The sequence below is a fragment of the Oncorhynchus kisutch genome, linkage group LG1 (genome assembly GCF_002021735.2).
Source record: "Oncorhynchus kisutch isolate 150728-3 linkage group LG1, Okis_V2, whole genome shotgun sequence".
In the NCBI taxonomy this organism is placed as follows: Eukaryota; Metazoa; Chordata; class Actinopteri; order Salmoniformes; family Salmonidae; genus Oncorhynchus; species Oncorhynchus kisutch.
The window spans coordinates 35085656-35109520 of NC_034174.2; the positions used below are offsets into that span (position 1 = coordinate 35085656).

Genomic DNA, 23865 nt, shown 5'->3' on the forward strand with positions numbered 1-23865 from the left:
CCGCGCAGATTAAGTAGATTTGTTCTGCTTAACGCTATAAGCAAGTGAGGTGTTTTTGTCTGGAGGGCAATGTGAAAGTGACTAATTTGTTTAAGATGAAAGTGAATTGCTATTTTGATAGCTGAGGATTATTTGATTTCATAATGCTTTGGTTGTTACGAGTGTATTGATAAGTTTTCTACAAAAGATCATCAGAATGTTCCCACCTGATCTCGCCTCCTCCCACCTGCCTTTCACCTTTGCAGACATGTATTTCCATTGTTAAAGCGGCCAGTGGACCATCAATATAATAGATCATCTTTGCATGAAGTCCTTTCTCATTTCTTAATGGGACCTCTCCAAGGTTCAGATAAGACAAATGGTAACAGCTCCACTCACTGACTTTAACAGATGAATGAATGTACCAGAGAGCCACACAAGCCAGCAGAAGCGCAGCCCTCTGGGACTGGGGTTGTGCACCCCGAGTCTAGGGGTTGATTCTGGCCTGGAGAACAGTGGTACTCACATCTCTTCCTGGATCCCCTAGTTTCCCTGGGTCTCCCTGTAACACCAAGGGAAAATAATTGAGAGACAACTAAAGACAGTAATGTTTATGTCATGTTCACAGTACCCTGAGAATCTACAGCTGTTGTAATGTCTGTATGACAGAGACAGAGGTACTGACCCTCAGGCCGGCCGCTCCTGGTGCCCCTGGTTTGCCATCCAGACCGTTGCGTCCATCCAGCCCAGACGCACCTCTCTCTCCCTACAGAGAGGAGCACACATGATGCATAGAGTATGATCAGATTAAGGGCTGCACAGTGGTTGTATTGGACCTGGGGACATTTTGCACAAGAGGATAAAACTCTACTACTACTGTGGAAAGGCAATTCAGTGCTCCAGCGTCGTTACTCAGAGTTAGTTCAATGTTTGAAAATTACTACGGTGAGGTATTTTTTAGGATGCAGAGCATGTGTGTATACAGTAATAAGTTGCATGTCTCAGGCTATGGTGATGTTGTGAGCAGGCCCCACTGAGCTTCATCCCACTGGGAATCTGCAGACTGGTAAACAGGATCCGGTGGAATGAAGGACAGCGCAACCTGCCAATCACCAGCCAGTTTGGAGAACCATATCCTATCAGGATTTGTCAATTAGAAAATCTGCCTGTGTGAGAATGTGAGAAGTCACTGTAGCATGTGTTGTTCAGACCTTCTCTCCTGGGCCTCCTCTCTCTCCTGTGTCACCCTGGAGAAGAAAAAAAAGAGCCATGAGTGAAATAGAGAGAGGGGAGGAGAGTGGCATAGAGTGATTAGACAGACAGACAAACATAGGAGATAGACATACAGGCAGACAGAAAGACAGACACACTTGACAGAAAAACAGACAGACACACATGACAGACAGACAGTGACTTACTCTCGACCCTGGAGGTCCACGCTGTCCCTCGAGACCCTACACAGACAAACAGAGCAGGTGAGACAGAGAGAAGACACAGGGTAAGAATTACACACACTACAGCACACAGACAGGCAGACAGACAGCCATCACAGGTCAGTATACTCAGTAACCGCCGAAGCTTAGGTTTCTCAAGAAACTAGATTTGGAAGGATAGCCCCGTAAGACTCTGCTTAAAGTTTAGAGGTAGTTTAGAGGCAGTGACCCATCAAGGGTACTTGATGGTACTCCATTGAAAACGTGTCATCCTACAAATACCTAGGTATATGGTTGGATGACAAGGTTTCTTTAAACCCAATTAGAAATTGGGTTTTTATTTTTCGTAATAAGGCTTGCTTCCCCCTTATAGCTAGAAAGGAGCCGAGTGGCGCAGCGGTCTAAGGCACTGTATCTCAGCGCTACAGACCCTGGTTTGATTCAAGGCTGTACCACAACCGACCGTGGTTGGGAGTCCCATAGGGCGGCGTAAAATTGGCCCAGCGTCGTCCGGGTTTGGCCGTCATTGTAAATAATAATTTGTTCTTATCTGACTTACCTAGTTAAATAAAAGGTGAAAATAAATTTAAAAAGCTTGTTCAGGCCACTTTTCTCTCTGTAATTGACTATGGTGACTTGTTGTATATGCATGCAGCCTCAACAGTCTTACAGAGACTGGACTCTTTATCATGCATCCTTGCTCTTTACTACAAATGCCAAGTCACTCACCCACCATTGCACCTTTTACCAAATGGTGAGTTGGACCTCACGTTATATGGCAGTAAGCTAAATTTGTATGTGTTCATCTACAGAATGTGTTCATCTACAAAGCCCTTTTGAGTAAACTTCCTCTTCACCTCTGTAGTCTGGTCACCATACCCGGTCTGCTAGGTGGTTGCTACTTAAAGTCCTCAGGACATTTACAGTATTAGGCAAGACTGGCTTCTCGTCTTGTGCATGGAATAGTCTACAATCTATGCTTCATCTAGATACGTTAGCGCCACTGAATTCATTTAAAATGTTGATGAGAGACTGTTACAGAGGAGTTTTTTTTAGGCTGGATCATGTTGTTGTATGTTTTAATTCTGTAATGTATTGATTGTTGCTGCCTTCTTGACCAGGTCTCCCTTGAAAAAGAGACTCTGGGTCTCAATGGGCTTTTCCTGGTTAAATAAAGGTTAGATAAGAGACAGAGACAGCAGTCTTACTCACCCGGAGCCCCGCAGCCCCTGAGGACCCTGCCTCGCCCTTCTGACCTTTGCCCCCATGCTCTCCCGGGTCACCAGCATCTCCCTAGACACAGGAAGTGACGTCAGACACTGGGAGGTTAGGTGTACTGAGAGAGAGAGCTGTGCTGTATACATACAAAGATGTGTTCGTACAATGTTAGAAGTAAGTAAGGGACATCTACATACCTTTTCTCCTCTTTCTCCTTTAAGCTTTTGCTCTGTATCGCCCTGTAGAAGTTAGAGACAGAGAGATGTAGGTAGCTATGTGGTTCTGATTGCTCACTCAGTTAGTACGGTGCTTGTAATACTATTTCTTTGGTATGATTCTCACAAGGGCCATATTTGTTGACTGAAAGTCACATTTAGCCTCTGCTAAATGAACATATTGTTAAAGAGTTATAATCTTATCAGGACTCACCACCTTCCCTGGAGGTCCTGGGCGGCCTTGAGCTCCCTATTGTGTCATAAACAACATACAGTTTTGTTACTTTGAGCAGATTGGAACTAATCTATCAGATTAGATAACAAACAGCATAACCTCTGACCTCAACTCCTTTCTCTCCTCTTGGTCCGATAGGTCCTGGGCTGCCCTGTGGATGACAAACCATACACATCACACCACACACACACAAACTGTCACTACAGACAGACACCAACTGCTACTGTATTACTCACAGTAACCAACACAAATACTGACACATATAGAGTATCAGATGAATCTGGCAGAAGAGTGTCACATTAATTATTGACTGATTCAGGGGTGTACAGAAGTGTCACGTCACAAACATGTGTCTCACATGTCTTCCATGCTCTCAATAACTATTACACAGAAGACACAGACAGTATATCAGCTCAATCTGTCAGAGGAGTGTCATATTGTCACATAAACATGTGTCTCACATTACGTCCATGCTCTCCAGGGTCTCCCAGGTCTCCCTTCTCTCCTGCTCGTCCAGGCTGACCCGCAAGGCCCTGAGGACGGGGGATAAAACCCACACAGATTATGCTTAGTTACCATGGTAGTCCTAAAAACATCTTAGAAAATAAAGGAAAAGCTGCACACTGATGGCTCAGATGCAAAACTGCATTTAATCAACGACAGCTAAGCGGTCTTCATCAGGGTTTCATCTGTCCTGACAACATCCACTTCATATCATGTTGGTCATGGTTCATCAAATCAAATTTTATTGGCCACATACACATGTTTAGCAGATGTTATTGTGAGTGTGGCGAAATGCTTGTGCTTCTTGTTCCGACAGTGCAACAATATCTAACAAGTAATATCTAACAATTTCACAACAAATACCTAATACACACAAATCTAAGTAAAGGAATGGAATAAGAATTTATAAATATATGGATAAGCAATTTCACTGAGTGATCACTAATGTTGGTCATGATCAATCACCATATACAGTACAGCATGACGATTCTGAAAAGAGGGCATAAAGAGAGTTTTTTAAATGTTTTATAGTGCCCCCTCTCATTGAAGCCATGGAAATTCAAGGCCGACTGCGGTACTGCTGGCATTGTAAGCAGAAAACAGGATCCCCCATTATAGTGAATGGAAAAATGGCAATCTTCATGGTCAATCTTTGTGTAAATCTACACTGAACAAAAATATAAACCAACATGTAAAGTGTTGGTCCCATGTTTCATGAGCTGAAATAAAATATCACAGACATTTTTCATACGCACAAAAAGCTAATTTCTCTCAAATGTTAATGAGCATTTCTTCTTTGCCAAGATAACCCATCCACCTGTCATGTCAAGAAGCTGATTAAACAGCATGATCATTACACAGGTTCACCTTGTGCTGGGGACAATAAAAGGCCACTCTTAAAAGTGCAGTTTAGTCACACAACACAATGCCACAGATGTCTCAAGTTTTAAGAGAGAGTGCAATTGGCATGCTGACTGCAGGAATGTCCACCAGAGCTGTTGCCAGAGAATTGAATGTTAATTTCTCTACCATAAGCCAACTCCAACGTCATTTTAGAGAATTTGGCAGTATGTCCAAATGGCCTCAACCGGAGACCACGTGTATGGCATTGTGTGGGCGAGCGGTTTGCTGATGTCAACATTGTGAACAGAGTGCCCCATGGTGGTGGCGAGGTTATGGTATGGGCAGGCATAAACTACGGACAATGAACACAATTGCATTTCATCAATGGCAATTTGAATGCATAGAGATACCATGACGAGATCCTTTTAAATGGTATCTATGACCAAAAAATCATATCTGTATTCCCAGTCATGTGAAATCCATAGATTAGGGCCAAATTAATTTATTCAATTGACTGATTTCCTTATATGAACTGTAACTCAGTAAAATCTTTGAAATTGTTACATGTTGCATTTATATATTTTTTGAAAATTATGCATGGTACAAAAAATGATATGTCCTTGAACCAAATCTTTTAAAATCACACACAGAAAAAGATAAGGATAATTTAGTTGCCAATGGCATCCTGCAGTACACAGGTCGGCCTTCAACAATGAGAGGCGGCAGCACTGAGCTGGCCTGCAACGTCCATTCCAGGAGTAGCTCAAACGGTGCATGTTATGTCTCCTTAACCGACTTAATTTGGCTTCAATATGCTATTGGAATGAATGGTGTCATGTGATCAATGGCTTTGTTCATTCATTTACACCATGTATGTGACACAGACATGTGACTACTCACCCTTAGTCCTCTCTCCCCTGCTTTCCCTGGGAGTCCAGACTCCCCCTGGTGGAGAGAGCGAGAACAGACAGAAAATTAGAGAGACCGATGGAGGAGAGGAAGATGGGAAGGAGGAAGTGAGGAGACATAGAAACAGATACATGCTATACTATTGTCTGATATTGTCTCTAGACTCCACCAATCCCCTGTCAGATGAGCAGAGGGTCTGAGGCGTGACTGAATCATGTGACAATAATACACATCTCTCACTCACCAATATTAATAAAGAGAATGGGTGCCAGAGAGAGAGAAGTGGCATTCAAACATGGAACACTTTGAATGGAACTGATAGAACCAGATAAGGCAATAAGGGAGTGACAGAGAGAGACAGAGAGATAGAGACAGAAACAGATCGCAAGAGCGAGCGAGCGAGCGAATTTTGGAACTTTTATGAGTAAAATGTTTACAGTAAATGTATTAATTGTTTATTTCACATTTGTTTATTACCTATTTCACTTTAAAAAATCCAATGCCAATAAAGACCTTAAATTGAATTGAATTGAAAGAGAGAGAGAGAGAAAAAGAGATATCATGGTTTGTCACAGGACAAATGATATATAGAGAGCTGGAAGGAGAGAATGTTTCTTACGGGAGTGCCTTCGTCACCCTTGTCTCCTTTGGCTCCCTGCAAAACACAGTGATCCATAATTTAGTCCCATCATAGGGGGAGAACACCACACTGACACAGTCAAAATACATCAAACTTTTAAAACTGAACCCCACAACATCACATAGGGCAAAGGTAACTATTCAGACCCCTTCCCCTTTTCCACATTTTGTTGCGTTACATCCGTATTATAAAATTGATTAAATACAATTTTTACTCATCAATCTACACACAATACCCCATAATGACAACGTGAAAACAAGTTTAGAACACTCCTTAGCACATTACAAAAAAAAAAAAAACTGAAATAATTTATTTACATAAGTATTCAGACCCTTTGATATGACACTCGAAATTGAGCTCAGGCGCATCCTGTTTTCAATTGATCATCCTTGATATGTTTCTCCAACTTGATTTGAGTCCAGCTGTGGTAAATTCAATTTATTGGACATGATTTGGAAAGGCACATACCTGTCTATATAAGGTCCTACAGTTGACAATGCATGTCAGAGCAAAAACCAAGTCATGAGGTTGAAGGAATTGTCCGTAGAGCTCCAAGACAGGATTGTGACGAGACACAGATCTGGCGAAGGGTACCAAAAAATGTCTGCAACCTTGAAGGTCCCCAAGAACACAGTCATTCTTAAACGGAAGAAGTTTTGAACCACCAAGACTCTTCCTGGAGCTGGCCACCCGGCTAAACTGAGCAATTGGGAGAGCAGGGCCTTGGTCAGGGAGGTGATCAAGAACCTGATGGTCACTCTGACAGAGCTCCTGAGTTCCTCTGTGGAGATGGGATAACCTCCCAGAAGGACAACCATCTCTGCAGCACTCCACCAATCAGGCCTTTATGGTAGAGTGATCTAGAAGAGCTCCCTTCGGTCTCAACGTAGACTTTGATCTGAAGCCATTCTTGTGATTATTGCGACTTTGCCATTGTAATTGTTTGTAAGCTTGTGTAGTCAAATTAATTGATGAGCGTATGCTATCCATTTGTTGTTTGTATGCTGTCCTTTGTATGCCATTTTAATATTTGATAATTAACCAATGATATTAGGCCACTCTTGGCCATGATTACAGACACCTGTGTCTTTTGCCACTACATAAACGAGTCATCCCGCAGTGTTTGTGATTATACCCTGATGAAGACAGCTTGGCTGTCGAAACGTTGGTAATTAAATGATTGCATCTGAGCTCCAAGAGTGTGCGGCTCTCTTTTATCTTTATGGTAAAGTGGCCAGACAGAAGCCACCCCTCAGTAAAAGGCACATGACAGCTTGGAGTTTGCCAAAAGGGACCTGAAGGACTCTTAGACCATGAGAAACAAGATTCTCTGGTCTGATGAAACCAAGATTGAACTAATCGGCCTGAATGCCAAGCGTCACATCTGGATGAAACCTGGCACCATCTCTAAGGTGAAGCATGGTGGTGGCAGCATCATGCTGTGGGGATGTTTTTCAGCGGTAGGGACTGGGAGACTAGTCTGGATAGAGGGAAAGATGAACTGAGCAAATCCTTGATGAAGAGCGCTCAGGACCTCAGACTGAGAAAAAAAGGTTCACCTACCAACAGGACAACGACCCTAAACACACAGCCAAGACAACGCAGGAGTGGCTTTGGGACAAGTAATGGAATGTCCTTGAGTGGCCCAGCCAGAGCCCAGACTTGAACCCGATTGAACATCTCTGGAGAGACCTAAAAATAGCTGTCCAGCGACGCTCCCCATCCAACCTGACAGAGCTTGAGAGGATCTGCAGAGAAGAATGGGAGAAACTCCCCAAATACAGGTGTGCCAAGCTTGTAGTGTCATACCCAAGAAGACTAGAGGCTGTAATCGCTGCCAAAGGTGCTTCAACAAAGTACTGAGTTAAGGGTCTGAATACTTAGGTAAATGTGATATTTCCGTTTTTTATTTGTCATAGATTTGCACACATTTCTAAGAAACAGTTTTTGCTTTGACATTATGGGGTATTGTGTGTAGATCGATGAGGGGAAAAAAGATTTAATACAATACTTTAGAATAAGGTTGTAACGTAACAAAATGTGGGGGAAAAGTCAAGGGGGTTTGAATAATTCCCGAATGCCCTGTATACAGAAAAGAGATTGCGGTAGACATGAAATAGACTTAGTAGTAGTAGTATTGTTTAGTTATTATTCCAAAGAGTAGTTGTAGTAATAGTCATTAGTGGTGATGTACCTCTAGTGTCATCAGGGTATGAGGGGGAGAGAGATAGAAAGAAAGCCTTATATGACTGGTTAGGTTATCGTTATATCATAACAACACTTACACAACAAAGAGGTCCGATTTAGACACACTGTATTAGTACAGTTATTAGTTGCACTGGAATGGCAGTATGACATTCATTCCCTTTGTGGTACAGTCTTGAATAACATTCTAATAGTTTAATTGTCACCAACCCATTCCTAGTCAATCACCAAACATTTCTGTGAAAAACCCAATGATAAAGCCTTGCGTTCCTATTTTTTTTATTTGTATCACGCTGTTGGTGGTAGATGCACTTGATTCAGCAGCCCTAGCATCAGGAAGGCAAATGTTCCCATTTTGAACCATTTCATGTAGAACTTTGCCTACCTTGTCAGGCCCAGAGGGAAATTCAAGTGCACTTATAGGCCTACCACTGGCCAATCAGATAGCTCAGATCACTGTGTCTGTACAGTTTCCTCGCACTATAGACTGTAAAAAGAAGCCTCGAACAGATTTGAAAACTTTTAAAACCATGACTAGAGAGAGACTCAATGAATACAGCAAAGAGCTGCTGAGTTTATGAGTAAGTTTATGTTTCATTTTTTATTCAGCACTGCCAACACTTTGTTCGAAGCAAAAAAAATGTTGCCTGCATTACAGTTGGCTATATCGGTCCATTAATACAGGACTAGTAAAGGCCCAGTGCACCACTTTGTTTGCCCGCACTACAGTCAGCTATATCGGTCCGTTAATACAGGACTAGTAAAGGCCCAGTGCACTACTTTTGTAAGAATAAAAAAATATATATACAAAAATGTACATTCTTACTTTTCACTAAAGCACCTTATACCACCCACCACTGCGACTTGTATGCTCTAGTCGGCTGGCCCTCGCTACATATTCGTCGCCAGACCCACTGGCTCCAGGTCATCTACAAGTCCATGCTAGGTAAAGCTCCGCCTTATCTCAGCTCACTGGTCACGATGGCAACACCCATCCGTAGCACGCGCTCCAGCAGGTGTATCTCACTGATCATCCCTAAAGCCAACACCTCATTTGGCCGCCTTTCGTTCCAGTACTCTGCTGCCTGTGACTGGAACGAATTGCAAAAATCGCTGAAGTTGGAGACTTTTATCTCCCTCACCAACTTCAAACATCAGCTATCTGAGCAGCTAACCGATCGCTGCAGCTGTACATAGTCTATTGGTAAATAGCCCACCCTTTTTCACCTACCTTATCCCCATACTGTTTTTATTTATTTACTTTTCTGCTCTTTTGCACACCAATATCTCTACCTGTACATGACCATCTGATCATTCATCACTCCAGTGTTAATCTGCAAAATTGTAATTATTTGCCTACCTCCTCATGCCTTTTGCACACATTGTATATAGACTCCCCCTTTGTTTTCTACTGTGTTATTGACTTGTTAATTGTTTACTCCATGTGTAACTCTTTGTTGTCTGCTCACACTGCTATGCTTTATCTTGGCCAGGTCGCAGTTGCAAATGAGAACTTGTTCTCAACTAGCCTACCTGGTTAAATAAAGGTGAAATAAATAAATAAATAAAAAATTTAAAAAAGGGCCTGCTGCAGCAACCTCAGCATCCCTACTTCCTGTGGCTATGTTTAAGTTGTTATTATTGGCAGCTTGCGTCTTTTTTTATATCAAGGAATATTTCACTTTCTCTGGCCATAGGAGTAACAACATGAATTGGTGCATGAAGCAGAAATAATGCAGTGTGACTTAAGTTTTGCCATGAGCTAAAAGTCTGTCCCTTTTCTCATGGAGGAAGGGAGAGAGCCGGGATGGTGAGTCGGGTGAGAGGCAGCCTCACCGCTGTTCCCTCCCTCCCCTCAGACTGACCATCAGATGCAGGGCATCAGTCCAGCAAAAAAGCTATTTATTATGCTCACTCAGCTGTGCCTCACAAGTAATACAACAAACAATCTATTACCAGTGTGATCATATACCTACAATTTTGAAATATAATGTCAAAATGGTCTGAGAAGAACAACATTGGCAGTGCAATTCAAGCGTAGCCAAAATGCAGTAATAATATACAGTCGTGGCCAAAAGTTTTGAGAAAGGGACAAATATTAATTTTCACAAAGTTTTCTGCTTCAGTGTCTTTAGATATTTTTGTCAGATGTTACTATGGAATACTGAAGTATAATTACAATAATTACAATTTATGAATTTGATGCAAAGAGTCAATATTTGCAGTGTTGACACTTCTTTTTCAAGACCTCTGCAATCCGCCCTGGCATGCTGTCAATTAACTTCTGGGCCACATCCTGACTGATGGCAGCCCATTCTTGCATAATCAATGCTTGCAGTTTGTTAGAATTTGTGGATTTTTGTTTGTCTACCCTCCTCTTGAGGATTGACCAAAAATTCTCAATGGGATTAAAGTTCTTGGGAGTTTCCTGGCCATGGACCCAAAATATCAATGTTTTGTTCCCCGAGCCACTTAGTTATCACTTTTGCCTTATGGCAAGGTGCTCCATCATGCTCGAAAAGGCATTGTTCGTCACCAAACTGTTCCTGGATGGTTGGGAGAAGTCAGCTGGTCCTTTTGTGGCAGGGCTGAAATGCAGTGCAAATGTTTTTTTGCAATTCAGTTCATTTGCATGGCAACGAGGGACTTTGAAATTAATTGCAATTCATCTGATCACTCTTCATACCATTCTGGAGTAAATGCAAATTGCCATCATACAAACTGAGGCAGCAGACTTTGTGAAAATTTATATTTGTGTCATTCTCAAAACTTTTGGCCACGACTGTATTGGTTCTGTAGCCTACTGCACGAACCTCATCACTGCAGAACTGTTTTTAATTGGTTAATGTTGCATAGGCTTACATTTTTGAAGTCATGTTTTTAAAGAAATCTGAGCGGTAGATCTCGGGTTGCATTTCGGCTCACAAAGTGATTCTGGCTCAGAAAAGGTTGGTGACTACTGCTCTAGGTTGATTGAACTGGAGAAATAAAAGTGTAGATGTAAAAAGGTAATGGGCCCAGTAGTGAAGAAGCAGAGTTTGAGAAAATACAATAGGTATAACATAATAGTAGTATAGTTATAACAGAGTAGTAGTATTAGAGTGATAACAGGGCGTTAGCGCAGTAAGTGACTACTATTGAAACAGGGATGATTTGCATTGGGTGCGTGATAGTATAACATGCAGGGGTTTGGCAGAGGTGAAAAGCTCCAGGGTCGAATGGCTAGTGTCTCAGACCTCTTTCCCTGGGATGCCATTCTTTCCTGCGGGTCCGGCTCGTCCTGTCTCCCCTCTCTCTCCTGGTTCACCTGAATCTCCCTACAAAACCAATAAGAACACATCAGCTGGACACGACACAGTAATTTTACTATAAGAAAGCTAAGAATTACTTACAAGAATGTACAAGTTACTTTATGAGAAAGCAACACTGATGCAACAGAAATACTAAATAGAAGTTCAAATAAAAAAAGACAAAAGCCAGTCAAGACAAGTGTCTCACCTTGATCCCCAGTCTTCCAGCTAAGCCAGAGAGTCCCTAAAGGGGAAAGAACATGTTTAGGTGTTTACAGACTGTCAGTCTGAGTATGTAGGACATGACCTACATGCTGAGCACCTTTCAGCAGCTACACAGGGAAGCTCAATGAATGATACATATGTTTTACAATATACCTTTGGGGGCTTTCTGCAGAGACAGTACCAGTCAAAAGTTGGGACACACCTACTCATTCAAGGGTTTTTCTTTATTTGGACTATTTTCTATATTGTAGAATAACCGTGAAGACATCAAAACTATGTTAAACAAATCAGAAAGACAGATTTTTACCTCGGGGATTCGATCTAGCAAACTTTCGGTTACTAGACCAACACTCTAACCACTAGGCTACCTACCACCCCTTCATAAGGTAGTCACCGAGAATGCATTTAAATTAACAGGTGTGCCTTGTTAAAAATGTATTTGTGGAATTTCTTTCTTTCTTAATGATTTTAAGCCAATCAGTTGTGTTGTGACAAGGTGTCACGACTCCGACCGAAGGACACTCCCCTTCCCGTTCGGGTGGCGCTCGGCGGTCGTCGTCGCCGGCCTACTAGCTGCTACTGATTATTTCCTCCCCCTCCTTATGTGTTGATTGTGTGCACCTGTTTTGAGTTAGGTAGTAAGGCTTTATTAGTCAGCCGGCCCGCAGGGTTCCTTGTGCGGGATTAATTATTGTGATCATCTGTTTGGTGTACTTGTGTGCACGTCTATGGGTTTTGTGTTTTCCCATTTTGTGGGTTTTCCCTGGACAGTTTAAGTCCCCCTGTTTGGGGCATTTGTTTGTTCAGTACGCCCTGTGTTTTTGTGAGGGTTGGCCTATGTTCAGCGTTTTCTCAGTGCATTAAAATAGCACTCCCCTGAACTCTCTGCTTCCTGCGCCTGACTCCTCACCCACTACACTCAGACCGTTACACAAGGTAGGGGTGGTATACAGAAGATAGCCCTATTTGGTAAAAGACCAAGTCCATATTATGACAAGAACAGCTCAAATAAGCAAAGAGAAACGGCAGTCCATTATTACTTCAAGACATGAAGGTCAGTCAATCCAGAAAATGTAAAGAACTTTTAAAGTTTCTACAAGTGCAGTAAAAACGCAGTATCAAGCGCTATGATGAAACTGGCATTCAGGAGGACTGCCACAGGAAAGGAAGACCTAGAGTTACCTCTGCTGCAAAGGATATGTTCATTAGAGTTACCAGCCTCAGAAATTGCAGCCCAAAAAAATGCTTCACAGAGTTCAAGTAACAGACACATCTCAACATCAACTGTTCAGAGGAGACTGCATGAATCAGGCATTCATGGTCAAATTGCTGAAAAGAAACCACTACTAAAGGACACCAATAAGAATACAAGACTTGCTTGGGCCAAGAAACACGAGCAATGGACATTAGACTGGTGGAAATCTGTCCTTTGGTCTGAGTCCAAATCTGAGATTTTTGGTTACAACCGCCATGTCTTTGTGAGACACAGAGTAGGTGAACGGATGATCTTCACATGTGTGGTTCCCACCGTGAAGCATGGAGGAGGAGGTGTGATGGTGTGTGGGTGCTTTGCTGGTGACACTGTCAGTGATTTATTTAGAATTCAAGGCACACTTAACCAGCATGGCTACCACAGCATTCTGCAGCGATGCACCATCCCATCTGGTTGCGCTTAGTGGGACTATCATTTGTTTTTTAACAGGACAATGACGCAATACACCTCCAGGCTGTGTAAGGGCTATTTGACCAAGGACAGTGATGAAGTGCTGCATCAGATGACCTGGCATCCACAATCATCTGACCTCAACCCAATTGAGATAGTTTGGGTTGAGCTGGACCACAGAGTGACAGAAAAGCAGCCAACAAGTGTTCAGCATATGTGGGAACTCCTTCAAGAATGTTGGAAACGCATTCCAGGTGAAGCTGGTTGAGAATGCCAAGAGTGTGCAAAGCTTTCATCAAGACAACGGGTGGCTACTTTGAAGAATCTCAAATATAAAATATATTTGATTTTGTTTAACACGTTTTTGGTTACTACATGATTCCATATCTTATTTCATAGTTTTGATGTCTTCAATATTATTCTACAATATAGAAAACAATAAAGAAAAAAATGTATATCAAGGAGATTTGTAGCTTAGATAAAGAAAGCTTCCTCTGAACTCACCCGATCCCCCTGCTCCCCTTTAGATCCAGCCTGGCCAGGAGAGCCAGTACCTGGGGAACCCTGGAAGAATGAAAGAGGAGAGAAATTAGAGAATGAGAGACAGTGAGTAACAGAAAGACAGATGAACAGCATAAAACACTGATACCAGCTTGCATAGAGAACATAATTAAATCCCCTGTACACACACACATGCCGAGCACAAACACACACCACCGAAGGGCATGGAGTGCCTGTTTCATGCAGCGCACCATCATGTAACCTGTGGGTACCAACTCACTTTTTCACCTTTCTGGGCTGGATCGCCCTTCTGGCCCCTGGGCCCCTCTGGACCTGGCAGACCCGGCTCACCCTGAGGAAAGAGAGGAGAGGGGGAAGAGAGAATGAGTCTATGGAGAAAGTGTTGTAACTGTGTCCAGTACATCAACATATCAACCATTAATATGGAGATGGGAAGTATGAGGAAGTAAAAGTGAGAAACTTGCCTGTTCACCTTTCTTCCCACCTAATCCTGGCCCCTGGATGTGTAGAAATATACAAAAGGAGGAAATATCATTACATTGACCAATACTGATCTCTGCATTTACTGTAGAGAAGTACTTCCATAAAAATCCATAAAAATAAAACATATCGGTCCATCTAATTATGAGGCATCAAAATAAACCATGTATGAGGTGACTCACACTCCGGCCAGGTTCTCCTTTAGCGCCCTCACTGCCCTGGAGACAGACAGGTTAGGGTGTTTTTATCTGATGTTCATCTATGTTTATTTGATGTCATTGTTCTGATTACATTACATAGTTCACTCATTTTAATTTTGTGGAGATTCAATTTAAATGATCAGAGTCAGTCAGACTGTATTAGCCTCACCTTCTCTCCTGGTAATCCACTGGTGCCAGGGAAACCCTGTGAGCAAGTCAACACACACTTACTCACACACTCACGCATTGTAATAAAATATCACAAATATCTAAAGACTCTGCATGCATCATCAAATCCTATAACTGAACAACATCAATCAATAGTGGTGGGTCACGATGTGAAGATGACTCAAATCATGTAGAGGTACAGTAAGACATGGTTACTCACCCTCAGGCCTGGAGCCCCTGTAGAGCCTGGCTGTCCACTCTCCCCCTGAAACACACAGCGCCACACTGTGGTCAGAACAACACACTGCATGACAACCCTCAGCAGGCATTTCCGATACCTGTGACCTTCATGCTAATACAAATGGATTCGGTTCAGTGTAGGAGTAAAAGTGAGCGAGCAAGGATAAGGATAAATACTAGTGAACACATGAAAACGGAAAACAAATGTGAAACTCCTATACTGTAGCTGTACAATATCTAGCGTCATGGTCATGAACAAGGTCACAGTGAAAAGAGGCATAACCAAATGCATGGTACTGTACTCACCCTCTCCGCTGCCAAGCCAGCAAGTCCTCTCTCCCCCTGGAAAGGCAACACAGTCAGTTACAACCCACAGCAGACAAAACAGTTTAACAGCCACAGTCTAACTGGGTTAGAGGGGCTGTATCCATACTCACCCTGTCACCTTGTGATCCAGGCTCACCTGGCTGGCCCCGGTCCCCCTGAGAAGATAGAGAGAGCAGGGTCATCCATCCACCCAAACCCACCCAACCACCCAAATATACATTATATCATACATTCCCAAACATGGAGATTTGATTCAATGTTTTGCATTGTCTAACCTTGAGTCCAATGCTCCCAGCAGGCCCACGGGGACCCTAAAACACACAAACGTGTTGGAATATGTTGTACAGGACTTGAGTATGTCCTTCATTTTACAGTAAAAAGATATCTATGTACACATGTATGTACTGTACAAAAGTATGTGGACACCCTTTCAAATTAGTGGATTTGGCTATTTCAGTCACACCCGTTGCTGACAAGTGTATAAAATCGAGCACACAGCCATATGATCTCCATAGACAAGCAGTGGCAGTAGAATGGCCTTACTGAAGAAATAGCTCAGTGACTCTCAACGTGGCACCGTCATAGCATGCCACCTTTCCAACAAGTCAATTAGTCAAATGTCTGCCCTGCTAGAGCTGCCCCAGTCAACTGTAAGTGCTGTTATTGTGAAGTGGAAACGTCTAGAAGCAACAACGTCTCAGCCGCGAAGTGGTAGGACACACAAGCTCACAGAACGGGACCGGCGAGTGCTGAAGCACGTAGAGCGTAAAAATCGTCTGTCATTGGTTGCAACCCTCACTACCGAGTTCCAAACTGCCTCTGGAAGCAACATCAGCACAATAAATGTTCGTCGGGAGCTTCATGAAATGTGTTCCCATGGCCGAGCAGCTGCACACAAGCCTAAGATCACCATGTGAAATGCAAAGGGTCGGCTGGAGTGGCTCACTGCCATTGGACTCTGGAGCACTTAAAAAGCGTTCTCTGGAGTGATGAATCACACTTCACCATCTGGCAGTCCGTTTGGGGTTTGGCGGATGCCAGGAGAACGCTACCTGCATAGTGCCAACTGTACAGTTTGGTGGAGTCGGAATAATGGTCTGGCGCTGTTTTTCAGGGTTTGGGCAAGGCCCCTTAGCTCCAGTGAAGAGAAATCTTTACGCTACAGCATACAGTGACATTCTAGTTGAGTCTGTGCTTCCAACATTGTGGCAACAGTTTGGGAAAGGACCTTTCCGGTAACAAAATGTGGAAAAAGTCAAGGGGTCTGAATACTTCCCGAATGCACTGTATGTAAATGTGTATCCTACCCGATCACCAGGCTCTCCTGCCTTCCCAGCCAGTCCTGGCAACCCCTCTGCACTCTCCCCCTGAAACATAAAAAACACTCAGTATACACGCATATACTGTACACACACAGGCGCACACACACAGGCACACACAGTACCAACCTTGTCTCCTTTGGCTCCTTGTTGTCCTGTAGATCCTCTGAGACCCTGAGCTCCTGGGTTTCCATTAGACCCCTGAACACAACAAGATATGGTAAATAAGTCAGTTATGGTAACACATCAAACCATAGATGTGTACAGTATAATTATCACCCCAGAGATCTGCAGGATACAAATGTAGGCACATATACAAAAAGACACACGCCGAGCTTACCGGTGATCCCTTCTCCCCCTTCACAGCCAAGCCACTGCCCACTCCTGGAGGTCCCTGTCAGCAGGACAAACAGACACACAGACAGAGAGAGACAGATAACAGAGAGGTCACAATCATTATGCCCCATCATTCCTCCAGAGATGTATGCAATGAATCTACAAGACAAGCTAGGGATAGCCCTGTACGACTCACCCTCTCTCCGGTGCTGCCCTTGTCTCCCTGAAAGGAGAGAGGGAGAGGAAGAGAGCGAGAGAGAGAGAGAGAGGGATAGAGAGAGAGAAAGAGCGAGAGAGAGATAGAAATTATTAGTGATTGAGCTTTGTAGTTTCGCAGACTCTACATCCCAGTATAGGAATACATTTGAATTCTAGACACGCACACGTGCGCCAACACACACCCACAGAAACACGCACACAATGCCAGTCTACTGCACTATGACAAAACATCAAGGCCTCTCTAAGTCTAAAGATGCTGGTTGTCAAGGAAACTGATGGAAGGGCATGATCAGGTGGAAGATGAAAACATAAAGAGGATGGTGACAGATATACTCAAAGGCAGAGAATGAAAATAACCTAGAAATCTAAAATGTATTCCCACATTATCATATCACAACCATACTGTTGGGGGGTTACTCTTAGGGTGAAGATATATTTTGTAAAAGATATATGAACATCCCTCACAGCACTTTCAAGTTAGAACCATCTGAGAACTTTTGAAAAGGGGGCATGTTTTTGGGAGAAACTTGAATTGAACTTGAACTGATAAGGTGCCTGTTAGTGGTGCGCAGGTCAGATGTTTGTTCACCGCCCACCCGCCCGCAATTGCTAATACCATATCAGCAACCGCCCGACTATATGTGATCAAGTGAAATCTGAGGCCCTATAATTAGATACATGTAGCTTCTCTTCTGTCATTACGTTGCCCTAGAAGACTAAATAAACCCTTGCCCAACAGAATAATTTAATAGATCGATAGAATAAATGCTTCAATCTAGTTGACATCGGTACAATTTTCTCTGTCATCTTTAGCAGAAAAAAAGATGTTTAGGAACTTGGGAGAAAATACAATAAAGCAACCAAAAAAAACCTGAAAGGTTTCCTACGCAAAATGTCCAATTACATCAGTTTGACCAGTTGTAAGGGAAAAGAAAGCTGTGAAAACGACCCAACATGTTTCTGATAAGATTTCAGTTTGGCATACTTTATGTGGTTGAAATACTATCAGCTTTTATGATAAAGACAGCACCTCTACAGATGCTATCTAACTGAGCATTGCATGTTCTCGAGATGCAGAAGAAAAAATATATATATTTCTCCACTCCTGTTCCCAAGTACAAAACACAATATTTAATGACCCTAAACCCATCCGCCTTGCAGATATAACTGCGGGCACTGCGGGTTATGAGTCAACCCCCGCATCACTAGTGCCTGTGAAACGAGGAACAACTCTTTCACCTCAATGTGGCCATGTCAAATCAAATCAAATGTTATTTGTCACATGCTTTGTAAACAACAGGTGTACACTAACAGTGCAATGCTTAATTATGCCTCCTTATCCAACAATGTTAAAGATAAAGAATAAAATAAAAATGTGACATGAGGAATAAATAGATGGATTAGCTGACAACATCAGGGAACCGATGCAAGCGCTTTAATGGGGCAGAAGTCTGTACGTGTTGTGATTCTGGATGTCCAGCTAGCAACCGACAATGACAAGAAACTGCCATGTGGGGAATCGTAAGTGACTCGTTCCATCTAGTTTCATTTTGATCTTGATACCATGTCTTGTTTTGAGGTGGTTTGACTGATTTCATGTCAATGTTATGGCAAAAATTCACGAGTGAGCTAACCAACAACTGTAGTGATGTATTTGAGGGACAACAAGTGCTTATTGTGCAAATGTATTTATGTTTTCAATAAACATTGTATACAAAATATAGTTTACATGTTGTCAACCATCTAAGCCAGGGGTAGGCAACCCTGGTCCTGGAGTGCTGCAGGTACTTCATGTTTTTGATTTAACTGACCTAGAAGACCAGGTGTGTTGAATTTAGGCAATCACTGAACTGATAAATTAGCTCAGTTGTTCATGTGTGGTGCATAGTTGGAACAACATCCTACAGTACCAGAGGCACTCCAGAAACAGGGTTGCCTACCCCTTGACCCAGTTTGTTTTGCCCCATAGTTGCACAAACGTCAGTTTTGTTGCTGAACAACCAACCCATCTATACACAATAACATGCCTATATACAGGGAGTACCTGTCAATGTGCATGGTGCGTGGTAACTACATACATATTTTTAGTTTTTAACTAGGTAAGTCAGTTAAGAACAAATTCTTATTTACAACAATAGCCTAGGAACAGTGGGTTGACTGCCTTGTTCAGGGGCAGAACAACAGATTTTTACCTTGTCAGCTCAGAGATTCGATCTAGCAACCTTCCAGTTACTAGTCCAACGCGCTAACCACTTGGCTACCTACCACCCCACATATAGGTAGGGTTAAAGTGACTAGGCAAGAGGATAGATAATAAAGAGTAGCAGCAGCGTATGTGGTGAGTGTGAAAGTGTGTGTGTGTATGAGTGTTTGGCATCAGTATGCATGTGTGCACATGTTATGTGTGTGTGAGCGTATGTAGTGTGTGTGTGTTGGGCTGTCAGTGTAAACATGTGTGAGTGTGTGGGTAGAGTCCAGTGTGTGTCAGTGTCAGTGCAAGAGAGCAAAAAAGGGTCCATACAGGTAGTCTGGGTATTTAGCTATTTAGCGGTCTTGTTCAGCAGCCTTAATATGGCTTGGGGGTAACCACTGTTCAGGGTCCTGTTGATTCCAGACTTGGTGCACTGGTACCGCTTGCCGTGCGGTACCAGTAGAGAAATGTTTTTGGGCCTTCCACCACCTGGTATAGACGTCCTGGATGGCAGGGAGCTCGGACCCAGTGATGTACTGAGCCATACTCACCACCCTCTGTAGCGCCTTGCGGTTGGGTGCTTTGCAGATGACTTACTAAGCAGTGATGCAGCCAGTCAAGATGCTCTCAATGGTGCAGCTGTAGAACTTTTTGAGGATCTGACAGCCCATGCCAAATCTTTTCAGCCTCCTGAAGGGGAAGAGGTGCTGTCGTGCCCTCTTCACAATTGTGTGGGTGTGTGTGGACAATGTTAATTCCTTAGTGATGTGAACACTGAGGAACCTGAAGCTCTCGACCTGCTCCACTACAGCAGCCCCATTGATGTGGATGGGGGCATGCTCGCTCCTCCATTTCCTGTAGTCCACGAAAGGCCCTTACAGGTTACAGGCTGCTGGTACCCCTCTGCTGGTACTCATCTCTTTCTCCCCCCCATGTGTTCTGTTACTAGTTACTGTGTCAAGGGCCAGACCTGACCAGGGTAACTGACCTTAATGGAGAGGCCGGGGGTGCCTGGTATCCCTGGGCGACCATCCTGTCCAGGGGTCCCTGCAGGTCCCACAAAGCCCTTGGCCCCGTCATTCCCTGGACGCCCTAGGGTACCCTAGGTAACAGAGAGAACGTCATTCATCGTCATTCAGAATTAATTAAACTGAAGAGAATATGACTTACCATCACACGTGTCTGACTGTGTGTGTGTGTGTGTGTCTCTCACTTGTATTCCTGGGATCCCTGGTTCCCCTTTCCTCCCGGGCAGACCTCCTCCTGAAACAGCTGACCCTGGCTCACCCTGGAACAACACCAGAGAAACAGCTTTGTGAACAACCAACACACACACAGCAGATGGGATTACCTACAATAGTTCACAGAGGATAAAGAGATGTGCTGTACTCACCCTGTCGCCCCTGTCACCCTTTGTCCCTGGTGTTCCTGTAACCCCAGGATCACCCTGCCACAGAGAAAACATCAAACTTCATAATACAACAACACACACGTAAAGACAAGATACAGTATAAACAGATCCCATTGGCGTTGCTGAGGAACACTCACAGGATCTCCTCTGACACCCGGTAGCCCCTGTGAACCCTGAAAAAGACAAAAGAGCAAAATATAAATAGCAAAACATAAAACAATATTTTGTTAAACCACATCTTCAGCAGGTTGGACCAATTCAGTGGCAATGTGGTTAGAGTGCCACCCTGAGATTGAAAGTTTGGGGGTTTGATAACTCCAAAAATGGGACCAGATGCCTCTCTGCTTGGCACTCAGCATTAAGGAGATGGATTGGGGCTAAGGCCCTGCGACAGCCTAGTGTCCTCTCCAGGGGATATACCTGTAAATCAAGCTGCCTGCCCCTATGGGCCACTCAGAAAAGGCTTACATACTTACAGCAGGTTGACCATCAACTACTTACAGTATAAGAGCATCAGGATAAAAGACCTATGTTATTGGCAAGTTGATTTACACATTGTGATTGCCCCTGGCAGTAACTGTGGCCCCTGACTACTCACCGGCACACCTCCAGGGCCTGGGGTCCCTGGTCGCCCTGGCAACCCTGGATTCCCATCCAGACCAGGAAAACCCTGGAGAATAAACAACAGTAAATACAGCAGTACAGATCTAGGATCTTAATTTGAGCCAGTTTGCTACAGCGGGAAAATGATCCCACAGCAGGAAAATAATCCTACAGGAAATGTGGATTATAATGAACATACATGTTTGAAGAGGTTGATACATTTTTAGTTGGGGTAAATCAAATCTGACATTTTAAAGTGGAAATTACAAACTTTAGAAGCCTTTTTAAACCTCGGATACACTGCAAGTTTGCGTATCCTCAGCAACATTCTTAGCAATAAGAGTGATCAAATTAAGATCCTACATCTGTTCACTACATCACTACAGCAGTACACTACAACAGTACAAGTGTTGAGTATAAGTGTTAATGTGTACTCACCCTCTCCCCCTTCTCCCCTCTGACCCCCACTGAGGGGTCCTCACTTCGGCCAGGCTGACCCTGTCGCCCCTCAGGCCCTCTGGGGCCCTCCCTGCCAGGCAAACCATCACGACCCTGGAAATCACACACACACACACACACACACACACACACACACACACAATCTCAGTGGGTGATACGTGAATGCTAATGTTTGAGCTATCAGTATTAGATCAGTAATCAGTGGTGAAAGACTCACAGGCTCTCCTTTGCGTCCGTCAGCACCGTCTCTTCCACTCTCTCCCTGTAACAGAGTAACTGATCAGGACATCTGACACAACTACTGACCATAGAGCTTCCAAGACAACATACAGTAACAGAAAATTGTATTAAAACAATTCAATTGTTACCTTTCCTCCTCGCTCCCCCCGGTCACCCTATAGAGTAAAATGGACAGATATGAGAGATAGCAGGGCAAAGAGGGATGAAAAAGAGAGCACACAGAAGTTGAAAGGTGTGGTGAGAGTGTAATGATGGCTATGTGTGTGTGTGGATGGATGAGGTAAAGTACAGTAACTCACCCGAGGACACTGTACGGTACACTGCTCTGTCACTGGCCCCTGATATAGAAAACAGTAACATACACACTGAGACACAGAGCACTCCACCATATTGTTGTCACTGAGTCCCTGGAAATGATTCACTGACTGACCGGGAGAGGTTACATTGACAGCAAAATCATGGGATCTACAGCATTGTCTGACTTCTAATCTCTCTCTCTCACCTCCCCTCCCCACCAACTTTTCCCCTCTTATCTCACCACTCCCTCTGGTATCCTGGCGACGCCACACAGCAGGTCAGCCAGGTCGGTGTGCAGGGTGCCCAGCTGGGTGGCATCACGGGCATATAGAAGGTTCTGGGTGCTGCCATCTGTCACTGCCTGGCGCAGCTCCTCAGAGTCCGCCCTACCTATACCCACCGCCAGCACCGTCACTCCTGATACACACACACACACACAAAATATTGGGCATGTTTCTATTTATTGTTCAAAATGTTAGTTTTAAAACAGTGTGTGACAAGGGACTGTAGGTTAAAATTGACTGTAGAAAATTCCATTAGTAGAGATGTGCAGTTGCTGTATATGTGCTTGTGTGTTTAACGCTCTCAACACAGTCTGTGTGAGGCTACCTGAGGCTTTGACAACACTGGCTGGGACAGTGATGTTGTCGGAGGATTTTTCATCTGCAATGATCACCACAGCACCAGGGACTCTGGGTCTACGACCAGCTGTGGGGCTGAGAAGGAACTGTCTGGTGAACGTCATTGCCTGGCCTGCAGGGGGAGATATACATTTAAATATCACCATAGAGATGTATAGAGATCTCAACTTTGTATCTGTGCCATTATGGTATCTGTGACAGCATTGGAATCGCCACTGAGGTTATCTCTATTTTAAAGTAGTACGTTTACTTCTTCTTTTGATGTTTGAAAAAAGTGTATTGCTAATATTGGTGTTTTACTGCCACCTGCAGTGCTGGAGTCTTGAACCAAATGTTATGTGTCATTCATTTAGTGGCCACTAGATGGCAGTGATATAGCTTAAAACCATTTACAAACTAGGCAAACCAATTTGAAGAAGGCAATGCTCTGAGCATTGGCTGATCGCTCCCAACCTATAGAAATCCCCACCAAGTGAACACTAAAATGGCAGAAGCCCTCAATGGCAATGTCCATGCAAAAACAGGTTATTTGAAGTAAGGATCTCTATACCTCTCAATGTTACATATACACATGCACAGGCATCCACACTCACACACAAACTCACACACGCACACAAGTATGTACAAAACACACACACCTATAGCATTCCCTGGGCCATCCTCAAAAGGCGTGGACAGGATCTCCTGTAGCAGCGTCTCACTGTTGCTATGGCGATTTAGCAGGAACCAGACCTTGGGTCGGGCGCTGTACACTACAATCCCCAGCTGGAGGATACAGAAAGAACATGCCACAGAATCACACAGAAGAAAACTAGCAGCCAACACACACATATCACAGACGTCTGTATGTGTA

At 43.6% G+C, this 23865-nt stretch overlaps 1 protein-coding gene across 5 annotated transcripts in view; it reads right to left on the reverse strand.

Annotated features, from left to right (window-relative positions):
- The window catches only part of LOC109873286 (collagen alpha-1(VII) chain), a 98805-nt gene that overhangs the window by 33886 nt on the left and 41054 nt on the right, over positions 1-23865 (reverse strand). For all 5 annotated transcript variants that reach the window (XM_031822592.1, XM_031822583.1, XM_031822590.1 and 2 more), the window contains exons 27-64: positions 23651-23777; positions 22981-23124; positions 22613-22788; positions 22374-22412; positions 22203-22229; positions 22052-22096; positions 21814-21927; positions 21371-21442; positions 20910-20945; positions 20755-20808; positions 20575-20649; positions 20350-20463; positions 17148-17174; positions 16956-17009; positions 16745-16816; positions 16604-16663; positions 15572-15607; positions 15407-15451; positions 15276-15311; positions 14950-14994; positions 14731-14766; positions 14544-14579; positions 14346-14378; positions 14141-14212; positions 13864-13923; positions 11680-11715; positions 11418-11498; positions 5956-5991; positions 5328-5372; positions 3542-3613; positions 3187-3231; positions 3060-3095; positions 2828-2869; positions 2625-2705; positions 1398-1433; positions 1191-1226; positions 665-745; positions 506-541 (exon numbers count right to left, since the gene is read on the reverse strand). In XM_031822592.1, the coding sequence (XP_031678452.1) occupies positions 506-541; positions 665-745; positions 1191-1226; positions 1398-1433; positions 2625-2705; positions 2828-2869; positions 3060-3095; positions 3187-3231; positions 3542-3613; positions 5328-5372; positions 5956-5991; positions 11418-11498; positions 11680-11715; positions 13864-13923; positions 14141-14212; positions 14346-14378; positions 14544-14579; positions 14731-14766; positions 14950-14994; positions 15276-15311; positions 15407-15451; positions 15572-15607; positions 16604-16663; positions 16745-16816; positions 16956-17009; positions 17148-17174; positions 20350-20463; positions 20575-20649; positions 20755-20808; positions 20910-20945; positions 21371-21442; positions 21814-21927; positions 22052-22096; positions 22203-22229; positions 22374-22412; positions 22613-22788; positions 22981-23124; positions 23651-23777 (2298 nt within the window). The remainder of the gene's footprint in view (positions 1-505; positions 542-664; positions 746-1190; positions 1227-1397; positions 1434-2624; positions 2706-2827; positions 2870-3059; positions 3096-3186; positions 3232-3541; positions 3614-5327; positions 5373-5955; positions 5992-11417; positions 11499-11679; positions 11716-13863; positions 13924-14140; positions 14213-14345; positions 14379-14543; positions 14580-14730; positions 14767-14949; positions 14995-15275; positions 15312-15406; positions 15452-15571; positions 15608-16603; positions 16664-16744; positions 16817-16955; positions 17010-17147; positions 17175-20349; positions 20464-20574; positions 20650-20754; positions 20809-20909; positions 20946-21370; positions 21443-21813; positions 21928-22051; positions 22097-22202; positions 22230-22373; positions 22413-22612; positions 22789-22980; positions 23125-23650; positions 23778-23865) is intronic.